Raw genomic sequence first — 20,103 nt, forward strand, 5'->3', positions numbered from 1 at the left:
CTAGTAATGCTCCACCACTGAACATCACACCGGTATCTGTGTTGATGCTTGGCCTGTTGCCCAACATCCACTGCACTGCTGCCTCATGTACTACTGCCCATGGCTCTACCACTACCACTGCTACATCTGTACCGCAACTCCCTCTGCATTTGTGTTGCTGCCAGTCCTTCCTCCCAACACTGCATTTGCACTACATCTCTCGCTCAACATGTTGCGCATAGCACTACCACTGCTAATTGTTGCACTGCAACTTAGTTACAAAGAAGTAAGTAATTGATCTACACAATTACTAACATCCTTGTCAGTCTAGCATTGCCTTGTCGCTCCATCCGCATCTTGCTTCTACCGAAATCCATCATCCTGCTACTGTCATTCGGGGCTCTCGTAGCCAGATATGATCCAAGAGTTTGGGTACCTCAAGGATCCTTCCCCTCATCTTCTGTAGTCCTCCTGACTATAGCTCGATGTCACCCCACCTCTTCTCTAAACGTGCATGAGCACTCATGGCACAGTCGTCATCCATCTCGACTTCTTTCTCCACCTTAGCTGGAGCTGCCTTGGAGTTAGAAGCCTCTCCCTTATTCTTCTTCCTGGCACACTTGGTCGCATAATGACCCAGCTCCTCACAATGGAAGCACTTTACCTTGGAGATCTCCTTCTTCTTCCTCTTCCCCTACTGTCTCGTAGATGCTAGAGCCGCATCCTCCTCCTCCTTTTTCTTTACTCGACCTCCTTTGCTGCTACTTCTCGCCTTGGTCAACGGTCTGATCTCCTCTTGGCGAAGAGCTACCCACATCTCTTCCCATCATGGAAGATCAACTCTACCCAAAATGCTTTGGACAAATGTCTCCCAATCCTTAGAGACTGCATTCAAGGTGGTCCTCACCATGAACTCTTGATCCGGTGTGGCTCCTATGGAAGTAAGTTGGTCCTGAATTTCTTGCAACGTACTGAGGTATAGATCTATCTGCTCCCCCTTCTGCATCTGATATGTCTGCAGCTGATTCTCCAACAGCATCTTCCTCTGCATGGAAGTGCCCTAATACAATGTCATCAAGGTATCCCACATCTCCTTTGTCGTGTTCTTCTCGTCAATATGCAGTATCACATGATCCTTGACCCCATCAAGGATTATGCACTTCTTCGCCATTGCATCCTCATACCTTTCATTATCAATTGGGTTGATTGGGATAGCCACGGTTCTCAAGGCGAAGACCTTGACGCGATGTCTATCTAGAACAGACAGGATCCTGGCCTTCCAAATGACAAAGCTGGAGGCCCCGTCCAACCTGTCATGATCCCTCAGTCCGTTCATTGCCATCTCCGCTCTTCTACTGGACTCCCTCTGAGTCTCGACTTCCCTCCTGGAAGTGCTCTCCTAGACTCCCTCTGAGTCTCGATTTTCCTGCTGGAATTCTTCCAGCCAACTGTCGATCCGCTCCTCTTCGATCCTCTTTGCAACTGCAACTCGGATCAGGATTTCTTGGCCAGAAATCCCTCAAGGCTGCGGCTCCCTCTACCTTGGTTTTGTCCCGTTAGGATTGTTCTGCTTCGAAAGCAACAGCACCCCACCAGCTTCCCAATCCACAATTTGTCCACAGCTCCCTAAGCCCCAACAGCGGAAGAAACTGAGCCTCTTAGCTCTGCGCAATCCCGACAAGACTGAATCGCTCTTCAGGCCAACTACGTCAAGCCTACCTGACTAAGTAGGATGACGTGGCTCTTTGTGAGCCTCTTCTACCTCTCTATGCCTCTACGCTGGCCCTTTCTCTGGCTCGAAATGATGACGCAAGTCCTCTACATCACTCCTTCTTTGTTGCCTTCTACTTAGAAACAGCTTTGTCTCTCGGGACAGCAGTTTCTGCTACAAATTTTCTTATTTCTGTTGGTTCCTTCAGTTTTCCTGTGATCTGCAACCCTCTGATACCATGTTGAAATTTCTAGGCCTAACACATTAGAAATCCCTACTACATTATCTGGATTATTTCATCTACTTGTTTATTCCTTAACAAGTTATTTATTCATATAAATGTTGAATATAGACACAAATGCAGCCTCAACTCATATACAGATCATCAACTGAAATAACAGACAAACACACAAGGGACACCGTTATTTTTGGACAATCGTCCCCGGAGAAACCCAACTTGGGAAAACCGATGCAATAGTTATGAGGGTTTTATTATTAAGCAGCTTTCTTGAGTACAACTAGGGTGCCAAGCTGGTTCACCCAACAGAGATATCTATCCGACAATAATACCTCTCTTCGGAAGCAGATATTCAGCAAGTCTGCTCCACGAAAAACCTTCCAACGCTTCTCCGAAGCTCTGCATCAACCCTCCTGGCCTCTGCGTAGCTCTGCAACCCCCTGCGTCAACCCTCTGCTACTCTACACTGACTCTTTGCCCTTCTGCATCACCCACGCAGGCCCTGCTAGCCTCTGTGCAGTATCTCTGGCCCTCTACGTGGCTCCTATTGGCTCTGCATAGCCTCCTCAATCACTGCGTTGGCCCTCCGACACTATCTTTCCCTCTCCGTTATGCACTCACTGCCCCTCGCTGCAACTCAGATCACTTGTTCGATTTCTCTCAGCAAACCCCGCTCCAGAAAATCGAACTGACTGATCAATCTTGTTGTATCTCCAACTGACCCTCAAGCCTCCTCTTATGCTTTTCCTATTGACTCTTCAAAGGTTGAGATTAAGTCTCTAATCAATGGCTAAGATTTGATTTGGTTTGATCAATGTCATTTAGAACATTCTCACCCAGTGTTATATTAATATCCATTAATATTTTAATTTTTCTACGTTTAGACTTAGGAACTCCATTAAAAATATTAATTATTTTAATATCTCTCCAACCGGGTGGAATTTCCCCAAACCATTTATGGGTCTTGGAGATCTCATGTGCTTTAGCCTCTCTACCAATTTTCATGGCTAGAGCACATCCGATGCTACCCCAAGTCAACAAAGAAGATTTTTCGAGTTTTCCCTTTGGAGGGGTTTTGACGAAGCTTGGAGCTTACATCTTGTGTACTTTGTCTCTTTTTGATCTTCTTGTTTTTGGTAATTGCTTGGTGAAAAAAATTAAAAGGTAATAAAAGAACATCTATCATCACAAGTAATTATCAAGATAAGGAAAATAAGTTATAATTATCATGTCTCCATATTTCTCAGCATTCATTTCTAGCAAGATTATATTTGGCGCTAGCCTACTTACAATTGCCCTGCAAGATATATTGTTGAGTCATTTTGATATATCTACTTTTGATGTTGATTACATGCTCATGATCTTTGTACTTGCTATACATTTTTATTTCTTCAAGTTAAATCTCAACTTCTTGAATGGTTGATGCTCTAATTAACTTACTAATTATCTCCTGGAACTTGTTACTTTTAGCAAGTGCTCTTTAGAAGCCTTCCTTAGTGTCCACCCCACTTGGCTTTAGCTAAGAGAGAGCCTAGACAAAGAGAGTTGGGATTAGGTAACAACCCCTTCTCTGAGCTTTGCCACCAAGGCCACACCTAGTGGGGTTGACGATTTTTCCCACATTTACTTAGGTGTGTAAGCAAGGCGGAAACACCTTGGAAAGATAAATAATAAACTTTGGAAACAAAGGAAACTGATGGTATAAGATTGTTGAAATAAAAATGTGATGTAATGTGCTCTTGGTTCATTTTAAGTTAAATCAGATTGCCACTTAAGATTAATTTAATTCGTTGCAAGATTGAAACATGTTGCAATTCAACTTCTTCCCTAGGCCTTATCGTCAGGGCCCCGATCTCAGAATAAGAAGACTTAGGGGGAGAGAGGTCCCTAATTGACTACTTCAACCAGCAAGTTGGAGGTTAATCACCTTATACGAAAATGAAACCAGCTAAATGGCTGATAAAATGAAATGGAACTAGATGCACGAAATACCCTTGATGAATCAAAGGGATGAAATGCTCTTTTCAAAAATTAGAACTTAAGAACAAAATGAAAAGTTATAATTGGCCCTTTGGCAAACCAAAAGGTGAAGAGAATCTCTCTCAAAATTACAATAGATCCTTTGGAAAATCAAGGGAATAATTATGCCCTCTTGACGGAGTTATGAGAGCAAGTATTTCTGGTTTTTACAAGTATTGGTTCAATAGCAGCCTTTGGATGTTCCAATCTTCAAAGATGGGCACAACCAACCAGCATTCCTCCTTTGTACTTCTGTAGACCTGCAAGAAATCAGAAAACAAAGCAAAGTGAAAGATGCCCAAATCAACTTTGGAATATCCGCAATAGTTAGTACAAAAATCTATCCAAATTATCTAAATGAAATCTAGATTAATCAAAGGAAATCCCTACACTAAAGCAACCAAGAAGTGCTGAATTTAATCAGTTTTTCTTGCCTAATTTGTGACTGTCAGGACAGGCACAAATATGAGCCTTTAACTTCAAAAAAATTCAATGAAAATCGTAAGTAAAGTAACCAAAGAAATTCTTTTTTGAATGAAGGAAGGATAGGTTTGGGGCTGCTTGAAAGCACTTTTTTAGATCCTTCTTTTGCAGCCCTTTGGGCAGTCATTTGATCTGGTGAAATGGTGTGCTTCTTGGTGCTTGGGAGATGGTTGATCTAGCCAGCGATATGGCCAACTTCCAAACTTTGAAGTAACATGTGCTACACATCATGAAAACTCGCTCAAAACCATTAGTAATATTAGGAGATGATTTGCAGATAAGAAAAGATAAATCATGCTATTAACAAGTACATGAAAATATCCAAACTAGTTGCAAACCAATCAAGAAAACAAGTACTTACTTGTTTTCTCCTTGGGCAACATTGCCCCTACTTGGGCCCAAATTTACTAGATGAGAGCAAAAAACAAATTAAACCAATTCAAGTTGCCTCATACCAAGAGAAACATCACCAAAATTTACGCTACGTGGACCTCCAAAGTCTTTTTTTATTGTGAATAGCAAGTACAAAACTTCGGTAGAGTATCCCTTGTTGATTTTTTTAAGTGCAATAGATACAAGCACAATATTTGTGAAAAATTAATAATTACTTCTAATGATGTTGATCTTCTTTTAATTTTTTCGGTTTATCATTAAGCAATTACACTTCAAAAATTCAACCATAAAAACAGTAGGGCAGTAGAGATCACAATGCACAAAGAGAGCCTTAGAGACCTTTGCTTGTCTTTCCTTCTCTTCTGCTTCCAAGATCGAACTATAGAAGATCCCAGTGCAAAAACCCTAACTTCGATCTTCCAAGAGAGATAGATAAGGCCCAGAAACACTTCGACTTCTTCGCACTTCCTTCTTCGACTTCTTCTTTTGCTTCTTCGTATATCAAGAGATGAGTGAGTGATCCAAATGGAGGACAAATTCCTCTCTCTATATATAAGCTTCTTCAATGGTGGATGTGGCTCTTCATGTAGGCCGACTTGATCTTGGAGGTATTTTGACACTCTAAAGACAAAATAAATTTTTCTTTACAATTTACAATGTGCCCATAGGGTCTTCAATATATGACAATGACTCTTATACCTAGGATAAACCCTAGAAGCACTCGATGGGTGCTTGACCTATAAAATAAAATAACTTAAGCATGAAACCCATGCTCCAATAATAATAATTTCTTTTCATTTTATATTTACAAGAATACATTTCATACTTATGAAGATTGAACCTAGTTACACATTTTTCAACATGGAATTCATCAATTGAAGAATCTATAAGGAAGAGAAGGGATTTGCGGGTTTTCCTCTCCACTTTTCATTTTATATTTACAAGAATACATTTCATACTTATGAAGACTGAACCTAGTTACACATTTTTCAACATGGAATTCATCAATTGAAGAATCTCTAAGGAAGAGAAGGGATTTGCGGGTTTTCCTCTCAAGTGGAGAGGCTTTAGCCCTGGCTTGCAACCTATACTCTGTGTTCTTGTTATTCTTGGTTTTGGTAGTCGTTTGATGATACACACATATAATAATAAGTAAAAAGACATCACAAGCAGTTATCAAGTAAAGACAAATCACTATAATCATTGCCCTATAGATTTCTCAACATCCAAGACCAAGTCAACCTTCCTTCTTGATGAGCTTTCCTTACACAGCTTATAGCAACAAACTTTGACCTTCCTGCAACAACTTCGACCCTAGAAACATTGACCCCAGCAACTTCGAACTCCAGCAACTTCGACTTCCAGCAACTTCGTCCTCTAGCAACTTCATTCTCCAGCAACTTTCACCTAGCAACTTCAGAATTTTTTTGCACTTAAGAGAGAGAGAGAGACCCAAAAACTTTGACTCTAGCCTTCTTCTTGAACTTCGCTTGCCTTAGGACTTCTTCCTTTTAGGATCAAACTCTTTTTCTTGCTTCTTCGTATGTCTTGAATGTGTTCTTCAAACGAGGTCGAATGTCTCTTATATATAGGCTTTCTAGTGGTACGAATTGCCTCCATGAGGCTGACTTTATCTTTCATGTAGGCCAACTTGTCGCAGCTCATTGACAAGGTCTTGGAGGGTCTTTTATGACTCAACTAAATTTCTTTTACATAATCCAAGATGCCCAAAAGGGTCTTACATGTATGACAATGACTCTCTTGACTTCATAATTCTATGACAAACCTAGAAACACTCAATGGGTGCTTGACCTACAAATAAATTTACCTTGAGCACAAAACCCATGCATCAAGAATAAAAATAATAAATTTCTTTTTCTTTTCAGCAAATACATAAAATCATGATTACATTAGACATTATGAAGACCGAACCTAGTTACACATTTCAACATTCTGAATAATTTTGAAGAAAATCCAAGATTGTTGTTCTGATAAAAAAAGATCTGTCCACCATGACCTTGCTGAGAAATGTCAGTTTTAAATTTTCATTGAGACCTTCATAGGTTTCTAACGGATATTCGTAGTCTACTACAAAGCGATACTACATATTTCAAAATGATGGAAATGTACTAGTGGAACTAAAAATTCCTTCTATTTTATCCACGTCAGTGAGTCCATGACAAAAACATGCTATGATTCTCATATAAAAGCAAGCATTAGAATCTTTCAAGCCAAGACTCAGCATATATTTCACTCTTCCAGATAAATTACATATGATGCATGAGTCATCACAATATGTTCACTTATCGAGAAGTAATTAACAAGCATACCTCAAGCATTATAACCCAACATGGCTGCGCATTCACATTACCTGCAAGACATCCCATTTAATACATGCTCACCATTCAGCTGATCTAAAAGCGCAAAGCTTTACTAAACAAACATTTCTTGCATGAACTTTAGAATCTAAATCTGCTTAGCAGTTTTACCTCATAAGAAATGTTCTTCAAGTATGAAGATACAAACAGATACTTCATCTTGAAGACTAATGAAAATATGAATTGAATGTGTCCGTTACAGTACTCCCTCAGAGAGAGAAATGTAGAAAAAAGGAGAATAGTACTAAGAGTAACATGCAATACCTCTATTGATTACTCTTAGAGAGAAAACATCAGAAAATTAAAAAGCAAAAGATTTAGGCAGGTTAGAAGCATTTACATGGTAACTAAATTCAATGTCATTGTTGTTACAAAAATTATCAAGACCATTAATGGCAAGAAGCTCATTGCCATTAACCATTAGACACTGCATAACACTATCTTCAAATAGAAGATTACTGCCACAACCTGTTAGTGTTAGAAAAACAGGAAGGAAGAAGCATAAAGGCCATTAGACTGACAACATGATATATTCAAGTATTTGCATTATTGTGCTTCAAGAAATAACAAGAGATGTCTCCTCTTTATTGGGATGTGACTAACAACCTGTAACCAGACAAGCCAGCAGCTTTTACAAAACCCAATACAAAACCATCGCATGTCACCTGTCCTTATTTAATATTCACCTAATCAACCCCTAATGAATCCTACATAAAGATTCCTACAACCTTAATAAAGTTGGCATTATTTCTAGTACTCGCCTTAAAGTCAATTTTAGCTTTCTTAAGCATGTTTCTGAAATTTCTGGCCAATGCTTTGATGAGGATATTTGCAACCTGATTAACCGAACTCTTTCACTAGATGGCTTAACATTTCTCATCCAACTCAATTGTGTCTTCAGGATATGACTTACACAGAGAAATCTCACACCTAAACAAAATGTACTTGGGGGTTTTCAGTTTTATCTAGAAGTGTTTTCAGTCAACAATACCCGTCAAGCAACCAATGTTGAGAGCCCATGGCTTCAATCAAACAACTCAAGTTTTCACAAAGTTACACATACCTCTTCAGTTCTTATAGTTATATACCTCAATATAGAGGTTTCTACGAAGCAAGACACCCTGTGAAATGAACAATGTTCATTTGCTACAGAATATCCAGCATAAGAAGAATACATGATTGAAGCCCATAAAGGGCAGAGTATATACAAAATAATGAATAAGATAAGAATGAGATGATAAATAATGATGAATGACTTTGGTATTTATAGGCCTCAAGGTGACCTTTCACTTAAAGATATGACTTCATGTAATACACCTTTTGATAATTAATAATATCCTAAAATTTATCATTTAGATATATATTATGAATAATAAATTTATATACATAGCATTGCCTTCCCCATGAGAAATGTTTTGTCCTCAAAGCATATTAATAGAAAAATGTTATGTCTTGTTCTAACTTGGAATACCAACTAATAATTCTCTGTTATTTTGGAGCTGTGATGGTTGACGATACAAGACAATATGATCATCCAAGACAATAATTGAAAAATTGTAAGAGGATCTAACCAACCTAATTCAATTTTTGAGGGACTATGCATTTATAGGGTTCTTGGAAGGAGTTCGTTGTATCACAAGTCCCAAGATGACTTCTACTTTCAGACAAAATTGTACTGTAATTAATATTCTTCAGAATATAGTTTGAATATTGTCTTTGTTTCGAACAATGTTGATACAATCGTTGGTTAAAGTATCTACTGTTGTGATTCGGATGTCAACAATGTGTACTTGTAACATGAACTTTACATTCCATATTTTTACTGCTCTCTTGTTTCACTTCTAGTAATATGTCTTCATTGCACGCTAATGTTGCTTTGTTCATCTTGCTGTCGCACAAAGTGTCTAGGCACCGCGACAACGCTCAAAGTAAGGGTTGTCACTCTAATCCTTACTCACTCCATTTAGACTTTCTCCTAGACAAGTCAAGCGGGGGTAGTCCCTAAGGTTAATGGATGAGGATAGCCTATGGAACGCAGGCTCTAAGAGATTTTAAAGATGAATAACTTGATGAATTTAAAGCAAGTCTCGGTTAATTGAGATAGATAGATTAAAATAAGACACAATCACAAGATAAAAATGACTACAGACCAGTGCCTTTAATGTGAATTAACCAAAGACTAAATAATAACAAGTCACCCAGAGAACTTGAACAATTAATTGTAAAATGCCCAAAACTTTAGCATATAGGATAATCTAGCAAAATAATCTTTCTCCAACAGTCAATATAATTTAAAACATTTATCGTACCTTGACCATAGAAAAATCATGAAAATTTAAGATTTTGCACTTAAATCACCAAAGACACCAAGGAACTTTAAATTAGCATTTCAATTATTCCTTAGGCAACTGCTTTAATGTGAAAAATGAAGAAGTAAAACAAATCAAAGGGTTAATAAATTAAAATTTTAATGGGCCATAGGCCACATTAAAATTATTATATGTGAAAGCGCAAATCCCTATTTTAATTTATTTCATGATTAATTCTCGAATTTTGAAAAAAAATAGATTTTTTTATTTTTTATATTTTAGAATTTTTTATGTTTTTAAAGTTTTTTTTCAAATGAAAAAAAAATTAAAATCATAAGTTAAAAATAAAAAGTAAATGTAAAAAAATAAAAAAAATCAAATCAAATCAAATCAAAATCAAAAATTTAAAACAAATAAAACTCAAAACAAAGATCAAAATTAAAAAAAAAAAAAAAATGAATCTAACTTAAGGCAAAGAAAGAAAATTAAAAAAAAAAAAAAAAAATATTGCATGATGAAATTGAAACTAACTCTAACTTGAAGACCAAAAAAAATATAAACAAATGAAAACCAAAACAAACAAAAAAATCGAACATGCTTTCTTTGTTGTGTGTCTGCAGGTCTGGAAAGGCTCGACGGCGGCAGAGGACTTGGACGCAAGTCGAGGAACGAGGAGCAGGATGCGGGTTGCAGGTTTGGAACAGTGGGATGGACAGTGTAGCAAGGGAATTCGAAGAGGCAGCAGCAGAGCAGTGTGGGAAGACAGCGAAGCCAAGGTTCGAGGGCTTGTAGTTCGACGAGATGGTGAGGAATAGGGAAGGAGCAGCGAGGAGTTTGCAAGGTTTAGGCAATGAGCAGAACACACGAAGGGAGGAGCAAGATGCGGGTTTAGAGGATGCGGGAGTGAGGGTCGAGGGTTACGATTTTTTGAAGAGGGATGGACGCTGAGAGATGAAGAGGAGGGTTTGGCTGCGGTTTTGATGAGGCAGCGCTAAAGGAGCCGCGTTTGGAGCTGCAAATGGGTTTCAGTTTAATGGAGGTAGGAATAGCAGACATCAGGCAGCAAAACAAATATGAAATTTTCTATTGAAAAACCCCAAGCAACAAACAAATCCGAATTTTTTTGTTCGAAAACCCCAGGCAGCAAACATCTGAAATTTTTTGTTGGAAAACTCCAGACAGCGGAGAAACTGTAGCCCAAAACTCAAGATAAACCCAAAAAAACAAATTTCACACCAATGTATTTTTATGCTTCAGATTTATCAATGAAACCCTCGTTAAATCGTTTCCAGATTTAAAAAATGAAATAAAACCCTTGGACTGCACAAGGCTGGATAATATTCCTACAAAAATGATTTTGAAGCCAGATCTTACCCTCCAGGGCCTAGATCTGGCTTCAAATCAAACTTCACTTTCAGATCTGCAACCTGCACTTGAAAACAAAAACACCCAAAACCCAGATATACAAAAAATAAATAAAACCCAAGAAACCCAAGTCAGAAAATCCAAAAATTTTACAGATCTATCAGATCTAAGGAGTGTGAATCCAACTCCACTCCCAGATCTGATAATCTAAGGCTCTCAACAGCGATATTTATTAATTTCGAACATAAAAATTAAATTTTTAAATTTTAAATGAGGTGCTTAGCTTGAAACCATTCATGCACCACCAATAAAAATCTTATGATAAGCGCAGAATTAAATTTAACTGGGCTCTTTAGAAAACACAAATCGAGAGTTGGTTGGTCCAACTGAAAACTTCCCTAAACGCCTAATGATATAAAAGTCAAGACTTTCCTGCAAAAATCAATTTAGCCATCAAAATAGAGCGAGAAAATAATAATAAAATTCAGATAAATAGAGATACCTGCTATTACATTCAAAATTTAAATTATCATTTATACCCAACGACTGAACAAGATACCTGTACTCAAATCACTCTTTCAGAAGCTATTATCAATGGCTAAAAAAATTACATATGAAATAACTTACAGTATTTCCATGAAGAGTAACACTGTCAAAATTAACCCCAAAGTCTTTCTTTATTATTCAAAAAAAGATTACACAAGAGCTTTTCACTTAGCACACGACTCAAAGATCGGATGGATCAACTGACAAATGACTTCCTATTTAAAAATAAATCCTCCAACAACTAGATCGAGTGATCCTCGTCAAAGAAATCTCGACCGTTGATGAGGATTAAAATTTCTTTTAATCTCATCCGTCGAAATATTAAATTCTTGAGGAAATTCGAATTTTTCAATTAAATGCATTTTAATTAACTCAAAAATAAAAAATTTGAGTTAATTTCCTCAAAAATTTGACTTTGACTTAACCCCCAGGGACCAAAGGCTTAAAATTTGGCAAAATAATTAATTTACCTTAGTCCCGAGAACTTCTAAAATTTGTTTTTTTAAGGACCGACGAATTTTTCCTTCGGAGAATTTAAATTTACCTAGGACCTAGAATTAATTAAATTTTTGGCTTAGGATTTTAATTAATTTTTTGCCAAAAAATTTAATAAATTAACCGAAGAGCGAATAAATTATTTTCCAACCCTCAAGACAGTTTACATCATATATTTTTTACATCACAAGGGGAAAACCCATCTGTAATAGACCCTCACAGTCTACCCATTTCTGCGACACAAATATAATCCTGCAAACCAAGCAATTTGTAATAAAATAACCTAACCAAATAGTTAGGAGTATTCCCAAATCACTTTTACATAGACTCGATCTATAACACTAGGACTTGCCTAAGATCCCAGTGACAAAATACATTTCGGCTTTGAGGTAAGACTGAAGGAAAACTCTGCCGACGATCCGAGAATGGATTGGTGAGACAAAAAACCTCCTAGAATGTAGATCGTCACCAAAAACATAGGTTTACCTAGGTAATTACATACATGACACAGATTTGCTGAGATTATTTACATCATATACATGCAAAATGGATTTACATTATAACATGATAATCAGGCTGATGATGATAGCTGAACGGCACAGACACATCGATCAGGCGCTATCCCTTTTGCGAAAAAAGGGGGTGTACTACTATGGGTCGTTGACACATAGTGGTCAACATCTGGCTCTACTTGGGGACACATTGTTGCACCGGAGGAATGTGAGAATCTAGAATCTACATCCACGCAACACACAAAATAACATAAGTAGTGTCCATCCAAAAATCATCATATAACATTAAGCAAATGAAAGATATAAGCTCTTCATTTATTAACTATCCTAATAACATGAAAAACATGAATCTGACATAACTACAAAATGAAATGCTGAAATGAAAGGGTGTAGAGTTAGGAATACAATACACAGGATGCCCAATGGCATCAAATACGTTCAATGTAGTGCATGCTGAGCATTTTCCTACTTTCAGGCAAATCTATAGGCTGCTTTTCAGATGTGCCATTTTCAATTGTGCATATGGTAGGACTCTTTCTTCTCTGAAAATTACGTTGTTTGGATCAGTCTTTCGCAGGATTTACCTAAAAACCCTGAAACTTATCCAAATTATTTAGAAAGTGAATAATACGTGTTTCAATAATCAAAACCCTACCCATGTTCATATTTATCCGGAATAGAAGGTTTAAAAATGATATCCGTCTTAGTTTTATCTTCAATTAATTTATCAGACAACTGCATGGTAGAAGCAACAACAGCTAACTCATCAGCTAAGCAATTTTGCTCCCTTGGGATAGCTTCAAGGTTAATGGCATCAAAATACTCCATGGTATCCCACACAGCATTCCTATAATTTTTTAATCTTTGATTTTTACATGTAAATTTATTTTTTATTCGCATGATAACTAAGTCTGAATCACCCTTGATACTTAGCAATTTAACTTTCAAAGCTTTTGCCAATTCAATACCCAACAACAAGGCTTCATATTCAACCACATTGTTGGTAGCTTCAAATTCTAACCGATGGGCAAATTTGAAAATATGACCAAGAGGAGATTTTAGGACAATTCCTGCACCTTTACCATGCCTAGATGTTGCACCATCAAAGTATAAATGCCAAACCTTATCTATGAAAAATGATCTGAACTATCTCTTTGTAATCACCGAACTTGTCTCTGAGATCACCAAAGTTTTGTCCCTGAGTTCACCGAATTCTTCTCTGAAATCACCGAAACCCTATCTCTGAGATCACCGAAATCTTCTCTGAAATCCAAGATTTTTTTCTGTGCTTGATGCGAAGTCCTTAGGCTTGTATATATAGTTGTTTGTCCATCATAAATGAGTCGGCATGAGTTCATTAAGAGAAGTGTCTTTATAAGGTTAGGTCGACATGAGTTCATTGAGGGAAGCCAACTTGATGATGATTCTTTTTGAGGCCGACAACAAGGAGACTTTGATGGAGGAGTCTTTGACCAAACAAGAATTGACTTTGACTTGAATAAATAATCCTAGATCCTACAATGGAGGCTTGACTTATGACAATTGACCCAAGCATGAAACCCATGCTTTAACAAGTCAATTCAATTAATAATTAAATTATTTTTGCTTTCTTTTGACAAATATTACATTTTGACTCAAGTACAATTATGAAGACCGGACCTAGTTACATTCTTCAACAAAGACGAGATCTATCTAAGCTTGACTAACAGATGAAAGATTTGGAAGAATGAAGCAAAGCACAAAGACAATAAGAAAGTAGTTCGAAGAATGCCTCCAGAAGAAGTCAATTGGCAAATAGCATGAAAGCTAAAGGGAAGAAGTATGCATCTCTCAACTAGAAAGAAAATCTTGAATAGATACAATACTACTTGAAGGTTGAAAAAATCAGAAGAAATTTATGATCAAAAAGAGAAGATGACGGATCAATGACAAATATCCTTTAGCAGGAAGTTGAAGAATTTTGATATAGTTGTACCAACAACCGATTGGTTTGATTCAAGAATGCATTGATTGACTTGACAGTACTGATGTTGATACCACTAATGATTGGGAGTTGATATGATTTTTTGGAAAAGCATGAAAGCATAACCTTGTTACAAAGAAAGAAGTTGTGAAAGGCTTGTGCAATTAGTTGTGACGAAGTCTAGGCCCATAAGATGCTTGATGGCATGTTAGAGCTATAAAAATATTTCCAAAGATCCAGGAAAGTCGAAGCTCATTATGATCGATGCAAATAGGAACCAAACAACTACAACTAGATCTACACTAAAGAACAAGTAGTTGATGTATTAATGTAGAATGAGACAAGCTGAGGTTTGTGGTTATGTCTCCCTAGTTGAGAGGAAGTAAGGATCTCCTCCCTAGTTGAGAGGGAGTGATGGTGGACACTGTATTCTCCATGTGTCATGCACTATGGCTAGGACTAACAGCCGTAAGCCTAGTGAAGGCACTGGTAGGGAGAATGGTGGATTGGATAAGCATCTGGGACTGATACTCCTTGAGGAATGGTATCCAAGATAGGAGTAGTCCCGAGGACCGATACTCTTTGAGGATTGGGAATCCAATATAAGAGTAGTCTTGAGGACCGATATTCTTTGAGAATGGAGTGATATCCAAGATAAGAATAGTCTTGTTAGGACATACCTAGTGAATATCCGAATGGGGTATGTGCCTTGAGAGGCGGTGGTGGTGTTCAAATGTATGCCTCTCAGCATTGTACTCTAATCTAGTGGAGAGTTAGAGCTTGTCAGTCAAGGCCTTGCTATTTTGTAATTGACAATGTTGGTTATGATGATGCTTGATGATGTTTATCAATATGAACTCTTATTATGAGAATATTTCAATTTGAGAGTATCCTTGTATCCTGTTGAGTCATTATGAATACCTCCCTAGTTAAGAGGGAGTGTTGAAAAGTGTAACTAGGTTCGGTCTTCATAATTATCATTGTACTTGTATCAATATGTATTTCATGTAAAAAAAAAAAAGAAGAAAAAGAAATCATTATTATTATTATTATTATTTTCTAGTCAAATCATGTTCTTCATGCTTCTAGGGTTTATTGAGTCAATAAGAAAATTTGTCATGAGTCAAAGTCTCATTTGGACTATTTGTAAGAAAATAAAAAAATATATTATTTTGAGTCAAAAGAGTCAATTTTGTCACCACAAGACCAAGTCGGCCCTCCAAATGGACAAGTCGGCCAGCCCATAAGTTGTGTCTCTTCATATGGTCAAACAACTATATATTGGCAACTGTGCTCCACATTTTGGCAACCAATTCGATTTATGTGCAAGCAAGAAGAAGAAAATCTGCAAACCAAAAGGAGAAAGAGAGTGAAGTTTAAGGAGAAAGAAAGTTTTGCTTTCTCCCCTAATCTGTCCACACGTGCAAAGTATTCTCTGTGGTTTTTCAGAGTTGTTAATGTTGAGGAATCTAGGTCAAATGTAGGTTAATAAGATTATTCTCGCCATGATAACTATTTGTGAGGTATTTTTAACTTTTTTTCTTAGTACAATCTTCACTTGCTATTATTAAGAGTGTGTCTTATATTCATCAAATAGTTACCAAAACAAAAGAGACAAGAACACAAGATGTTGCCTTTCTACCAGGGCCAAAACCTATCACTCTTTGAGAGGAAAACCCGCACAAAATTCTTCTTATAGAGATTCCAATTGACGAATGCCAAGACCAAGACCAAGACCAAGACCCTTGACCTAATAGCCACTCCAAGATCAAGCCACTGCTTCCTTTGAATGTCTTTTTTGCTTTGTGATTCTTCCTTTGCTTCAAACTTCTTTGTGTCTTCCCATCACTGTCTTATCAAGATCCTTCCATCAAGATTTTCTTCTCACTGTCATGTCCTTCGATGAACTGTCTTATCTTCTTTGTTGCTCCTAAACCATGAACTATATAGAGATCTAACTTCTTCCTTTAGACACCCAATTTCTTCTTCTATCTTACAGTCCGAGCTTTGCTCTCACATTGAATCATAGAGATGCTTTACTGATCAGCTATATAAATTCAAGAGGGATCCAAATTCCCTTCTCCATGGAACTGTGATCTTATAACCTTTGACTGTAGTCTTTATCGAAACATGGGTGATCTGAGATCTTCTGATGTCCTAGATCACTAAGATCTTAGAGATCCGAAATAATGTGATCATGCACTTAAATTACAGACGTATCCGCATACTGCACCATGGACAGACTTCCGAAAATTCATCATTGTGGTATCCAAGATCCTTTCCTGCGACAGTTCATCGAAACTTCATGAGAACCCGAGATCTGCACTTCATCCGAAACACTGAACTTTCTCACTGTAACTTTAATGCGAAAATCTCAGAGATAGATACAATTTCTCTGCGTTTTTATGCGAAGAGTCCATCAGGGTATTTATAGTAATCCGTCCACAAATTAAGTCGACATGACAGTATGACTAGATGTGTCTATTAAATGTAAGCCAATATGAGTTATGCACACAATTTGGAGGCCGACTTTGAAGAGGATGGCAAGTGCTTATCGTTGGGGGCCAACTAGACATATTTATAGACTCATATACATTTACTCATGCTCAAGAAGAGCTTCTTCATACATGACATTGACTCTTCGACTTATTAATAAATCCTAAGGCTCTCAATGGGAGCCACTACTAAATAAACATCTTGCTCATGAAACCCATGCATCAAGGCATACAAAAATCATTTTATTTCTTTCATTTCGTCATTTACAAAGATCATATCATTATGAAGACCGAACCTAGTTATACTTTCTTCAATAGTTACAGGGCGTAAATTTTAGGGGCCGAATTTTTAGGGGATGGCCAGAAGTCAGAGATTTGACCAGCGTTAACTTTGATGGCTTTGATTTGATGGAAGACACTTGGAGGAGGGATGACTTGGGTTCTTTGTAACTACCTTGGTCTTGGTCTTGGGCATTAAATATCTCACTTTGATTTGATTCTATAAGAAGAGGATTTTTTTTTGGCTTTCCCCCTTGTGGGGTTTTTTCCCTAGCTTGGAGCCTATATTTTTGTGTTCTTGTCTCTTGTGATCTTCATGTTTTGTACTTTTTGGTAATTGCTTGATGAAAGAAGAGAACATAAAATTTAGTAAAGAAGCCAACAAATTCACGATTAATTATCAAGTAAGAGAAATTAGCCCTAATTTAAAAACCTATTGATTTCTCAACATTTATTAGGGTCAAAAGAGTTCAACAATCAATGCCACCAACATCGAGGTACATAGAGGACTTGGTGCTCTTGATTAAATGTCATTTTCTTACCCTCATACATGATAGAATCCAGTGTGAATGTTGCAATCATGTCCATTCCTAAAATCCTCAAAATTGTCAACCCTGTTGAATTTTGAATGGGATCTAAAATTCTACTTTCTCCATATGAAATCTAGTGAGTTTGGAACCACTCTCAAGCATCCTGAATCAATTAATGGTAATGTTAAAAATTTGAGTAAAAGGATAAAAATGTTTTCATCTAAAACACTTGACATGATAACATGGGACACGGAGGACACAGAAATACAAGTGTCCAATGAGAGACACAGCGACCCCGGAAATAGAACATAGATGACACATTATATATATATATATATATATATATATATATTAAAAAATATAACAAATTAATGAATTACACATGCAAAAATGAAATATAGACATAAAGATTCAAATTTTGTTAGAATTTAGAAACTAAAACATTTACCTGATGATGATACAAATTCAATCATACAAGTTTACAACTAATTACTACTCAGTACTTACTAGTACGACATCAATGATGATCAAATGACAAACAGACAAAATTAGAACCATAAACTGCAGTTTTCCATTAAGTCCTCAAAATCAAAATGCATTACATGAAACTAAGTCATTGCTACTATAGGTGGAAATGCCAATGGAAAATACAAAATAGGGTAACTACTAGAACTGTAGATGGAAGAATCTCGTAGCTCACAACTATCAATAGTCCTCCTCCATATCTGAATTATCGATATCAATATCATTGCCACTACTCTCACCTTCATCTTCCTCCTCTATATCCAATCCAATCAGTGCATCTTGAGCCTGTTGTCTTGCCACAGAAATGCTTTTTCTCAGCATTTGAAGCTGCACTCCATTAGATGGAACACTTGTAGAGGCTAATGAAATTGAAGGGCAAGGACAACCTCAATAGTGGCATTCCTCCTTTTCCTTTGACCTTTTCCAGCTGCCCTTGCTGATTGAACCATGATTTGTATGGAATGAAGAAGAAAATGAACTGCTTTAGGAAAAAAACTTCAGGACTTGTGTACAAATCCTCTTGCCCAGCACTGGGAATCCCTTCAATGCTGCACTAGAACCCTCAGCTCCACTCCAAAACCCCTTAACGCCCTAACCTGCTAAGTGAAATGAGTGAAAAAGGAAGACAGGTCACTTTTTTTAGTGCTTTTTTATATGAAATGTGTCCTCAACTCAGGACACGTCATGTGCCAAACTCATACCGACACATGTTATCATGAATCTATCTGACACATGGAATTCGTGACACTGGACCCCCGAGGGGCATGTCCGGTGATCAAAAAGAGGGATTCCCATACAAGTCATTTCCATGTTTACCTTGATCAAAAAGAGGGATTCCCACACACACACACAGTTTTATCCTGATACCATATCCAGCTTGTTAAAAGAAATCATATCAATACTCAGCATTGTACTTGTATCTGTATTTGTGAAACATGTCCCTCTGAGTTATGTGTCTTTATTGTTTTCACTGGTTTTAAATTACCCTAGAGCAGCAAGTTTGCCCTTTTCCCCAATCTTGGGAGAGTTTACAATTACTGTGCTTACAACATTCAAATTGGAGTCCTTCCACAAAGGAGCCACCAATGGGAGGGTATCTACTATCTATTGATTCTATTTCACCGAAGTTGCCCAGGGCTTGCACCTGGCCTCAACTGCTAAAACAAGTGCAGGCACATGACAAGCGTGAGCATCATTGCAGGAACTTGAACCCTGGTGGGGGTTATCACAACCCGACACTTTCACCAACCAGGCATGCTATCATTTACAGGATGCTTCTATAGCATTCTCTGAAAATACTGTGACAGCAATATAATGAATGTGCGAAGCAACTTGAATACAGGCAATATTCCAAACTCAAAGAAAATATCAAAAGAGGATTGCCAAATATACTACAGGTGAAGTTTCCACACCCCATCCACTTCTGTCAGTTGCATCTCGACATTCTACATGAAAGCGTTTTAAATGACTACTCACTTCACCGACAGTCTCAACTTGTTTCCTTGCCAAAGCTGGACTAATCTCTACAGATCTGCAATACAATGTTAAAAAATATCAGTTATCAGTTAAATAAAATATGCCGGCCCAAAAACCAGAACTATGGTGATCCAATAATACAAACTCTGAAAGCAATACATTTCCAGAAAGCTAGCAGATTGCAACTAAAGCCAATGTGAAAATTCCAAAGACTGTCAACTTGTCTGCTCAACATTTTCTAAACAAGAAGCAAAAAGAAAAGGGTAGAAATTAAATGAATAAAAATTACATCGGGCCTTACAGAAGACCAATCAATCTTTAGGAGAATTTCTAATAGCGATAATGATATTTTTTCATCAATACAAAATTGAAAATCATAGCAAGTACCAAGTCTAAAAGACAAATAG

At 37.2% G+C, this 20,103-nt stretch overlaps 1 protein-coding gene across 4 annotated transcripts in view; it reads right to left on the reverse strand.

Moving 5' to 3' along the window:
- The window catches only part of LOC149170077 (NADH dehydrogenase ubiquinone complex I, assembly factor-like protein (DUF185)), a 389,979-nt gene that overhangs the window by 186,909 nt on the left and 182,967 nt on the right, over positions 1-20,103 (reverse strand). For all 4 annotated transcript variants that reach the window (XR_016259467.1, XM_089427241.1, XM_089427240.1 and 1 more), the window contains exons 7-8: positions 19,633-19,751; positions 7,154-7,194 (exon numbers count right to left, since the gene is read on the reverse strand). Coding sequence is in view for 3 of the 4 variants with exons in the window: in XM_089427241.1 (XP_089283367.1) it covers positions 7,154-7,194; positions 19,633-19,751 (160 nt within the window). In the remaining variant the exon portion in view is untranslated. The remainder of the gene's footprint in view (positions 1-7,153; positions 7,195-19,632; positions 19,752-20,103) is intronic.

This window comes from Pinus tabuliformis, chromosome 4_2 (assembly GCF_031772625.1).
Source record: "Pinus tabuliformis cultivar Carrire ecotype Pingquan chromosome 4_2, CPIR1, whole genome shotgun sequence".
In the NCBI taxonomy this organism is placed as follows: Eukaryota; Viridiplantae; Streptophyta; class Pinopsida; order Pinales; family Pinaceae; genus Pinus; species Pinus tabuliformis.